Raw genomic sequence first — 2,511 nt, forward strand, 5'->3', positions numbered from 1 at the left:
TCACTACCGACTCCTTGCCAAGGGGGAAACTTGTACTCATGACTTGACGAGTTAGGTCGGTGTCCTTAGATCTGGAGTGTGGTGGTTTTGTACGGCAGCGTGCGATTTATTGTAGTAAAGCAAAAACAAAATTTGATAAGATTTTTCCTTAATGTTCAAACTTAAAACTTCTTAACGATGTAGAAAACCAGGTTATTCTTCTTATTGTAAGCTTATGAGGTCTTCGTTGCTATTTAAATATCTAAAGGTTAAAGCACTTTTCTTAGGATTTGATACTCAATATTGGTTTATCGTGGATAATATGCGCAACCAACTTTTCTGATTGCACTTAGTTTTAACGTTGTAACTAACTTTAGCCAGTGTTATGATTGTCTAGTGGTTTGCTGCTATTGGAAAATCGATAGATTTTTTGGAATTTGAGGTAATTATATAACTTTCTTTCCAGGTAAGAAACTCTTTATGAAGACCGAAGTGACTGCCTGTGTTACGAAGTGACTGCCTGCGTTTGACCAATAAATTAACGTTTAAGCACCAGTGACTTTTTTTTGTCTTGAGGTAAGTAAAGTTGTTCATGGGTCATGATAAATTATTTTTGTTTCTATAGGTTACACGTTTTTTTAATGTAAGCTATCACAAAGGGAACTAGTTTCTTTTAATTTGCTGGTAATTTTCTTGTTAAATCTTTAATATAAAGTGGTGTTCGTTTAAAACTTTGTATACCAACCTATTAAATGTTAGATTCTTAATATTCAGGAAGGTTAGTTCTTTAAACTTCTGATCATGTAAATCTGTTAAATCATAGATATCATACAGACTTCGTGTTTAGATAAGGTAGTTCCTTCAATTTTATTTGATGTGAAAACTGTCAAAACTAAGTATTACTGATATAATTTGTATATTTTAGTTCAAGGTTTTAAATAGAGATTTGAGGCTGTATTAACGAAAATTTAGCTAATGCTTAGAAATTTTATTACTTTCCTAGTTAATACAAGGATATCTGCCTAGTATTAGTTTAAATTAATTCATCTGAATTTGATTTAACTGTAACATCAATTAAGTGGGACCACCTTTGATAGGGTGGCGGTGCTGCCCTAGCAAAGGTGGTCCAAGGACTATACATGGTAGACAATGTCTACCATGTATAGAACCGGTAGTTCTTAACTTACTAAATTGAGTATTTTTGCTTGTTTTAGCGTAGTTATGCTGTCCTGGTTGAGGGTTTGGTTTTTGAGTTTGTCCTGGGTTGTTGCTGTGTCTTGGTTGAGGTTTTTCGGGTTGTTTGCCGTGTCTCGGTTGAGGTTTTTGTTGTTTTTCGGGTGTTGTTTTTCCGTGTCTCGGTTAAGGTTTTTCGGGTTGATGCTGTATCTCAGTTGAGGTTTTTCGGGTTGTTGCCATGTCTCGGTTGAGGTTTTTCTGGTTGTTACTGTGTCTTGGTTGAGGTTTTTCGGGTTGTTGCCGTGTCTCGATTGGGGTTTTTTCGGGGTTGTTGCCGTGTCTCGGTTGAGGTTTTTTTGGGTTGGGTTGTTGCCGTTCTCGGTTGAGGTTTTTTTGGGTTTGCCGTGTCTCGGTTGAGGTCTTTCGGGTTGTTGCCGTGTCTCTGAGGTTTTTTGGGTTTTTTGGGTTGTTCCGTTCTCGGTTGAGGTTTTTTGGGTTTGTTGCCGTGTCTCGGATGAGGTTTTTTTGGGTTTGCCGTGTCTCGGTTGAGGTCTTTTGGTTGTTGCTGTGTCTCGTTGAGGTCTTTCGGGTTGTTTGCCGTGTCTCGGTTGAGGTCTTTCGGGTTGTTTGCCGTGTCTCGGTTGAGGTCTTTCGGGTTGTTGCCGTGTCTCGGTTGAGGTCTTTTGGGTTGTTGCCGTGTCTCGGTCGAGGTTTTTCGGGTTGTTGCCGTGTCTCGGTTGAGGTCTTTCGGGTTGTTGCTGTGTCTCGGTTAAGGTTTTTTGGGTTGTTTGCCGTGTCTCGGTTGAGGATTTTCTGGTTGTTGCCGTGTCTTGGTTGATTTTTTTCAGGTTGTTGCCATGTCTCGGTTGAGGTCTTTCGGGTTGTTGCCGTGTCTCGGTTAAGGTTTTTTCGGGTTGTTGCCGTGTCTCGGTTGAGGTTTTTCGGGTTGTTGCCGTGTCTCGGTTGTCGTTGTGGTTCGGGTTGTTTTTCGGGTGCTGCGTGTCTTGGTTAAGGTTTTTTCGGGTTGCTGCCGTGTCTCGTTGTCGTTTTTCGGGTTGCTGCCGTGTCTTGGTTGAGGTTTTTCAGGTTGCTGCCGTGTCTCGGTTGAGGTTTTTGTTTTTCGGGTTGTTGCCGTGTCTCGGTTGAAATCTTTCGGGTTGCTGCGTGTCTCGATTGAGGTCTCGTGTTGCTGCCGTGTCTCAGTTGAGGTCTTTCGGGTTGTTGCCGTGTCTCGGTTGAGGTCTTTCGGGTTGCTGCCGTGTCTCGGTTAAGGTCTTTCGGGTTGCTGCCGTGTTTCGGTTGAGGTTTTTTGGGTTGCTGCCGTGGTCTCGGTTGAGGTTTTCGGGTTGCTGCCAT

General features: G+C 41.9%; 1 protein-coding gene across 1 annotated transcript; it reads right to left on the reverse strand.

Moving 5' to 3' along the window:
• Nucleotides 1-1,157: 1,157 nt before the first annotated feature.
• LOC135209213 (proteoglycan 4-like) lies at nucleotides 1,158-2,511 on the reverse strand. The gene is made up of 2 exons (XM_064241908.1): nucleotides 2,413-2,511; nucleotides 1,158-2,222 (listed from the first exon to the last, which is right to left on the reverse strand). Exons 1-2 carry the CDS (start codon nucleotides 2,509-2,511, stop codon nucleotides 1,158-1,160), a joined length of 1,164 nt encoding a protein of 387 aa, XP_064097978.1.

Source organism: Macrobrachium nipponense, chromosome 11 (assembly GCF_015104395.2).
Source record: "Macrobrachium nipponense isolate FS-2020 chromosome 11, ASM1510439v2, whole genome shotgun sequence".
Lineage (NCBI taxonomy): Eukaryota > Metazoa > Arthropoda > Malacostraca > Decapoda > Palaemonidae > Macrobrachium > Macrobrachium nipponense.

Coding starts and splice junctions, on each gene's coding strand:
- LOC135209213 (XM_064241908.1), bottom strand. CDS start 2,511: ATGGCAGCAACCCGAAAACCTCAACCGAGACCACGGCAGCAACCCAAA. Junction 2,223..2,412: donor AAGACCTTAACCGAGACACG/GCAGCAACCCGA, acceptor ACCTCAACCAAG/ACACGGCAGCAACCCGAAAA.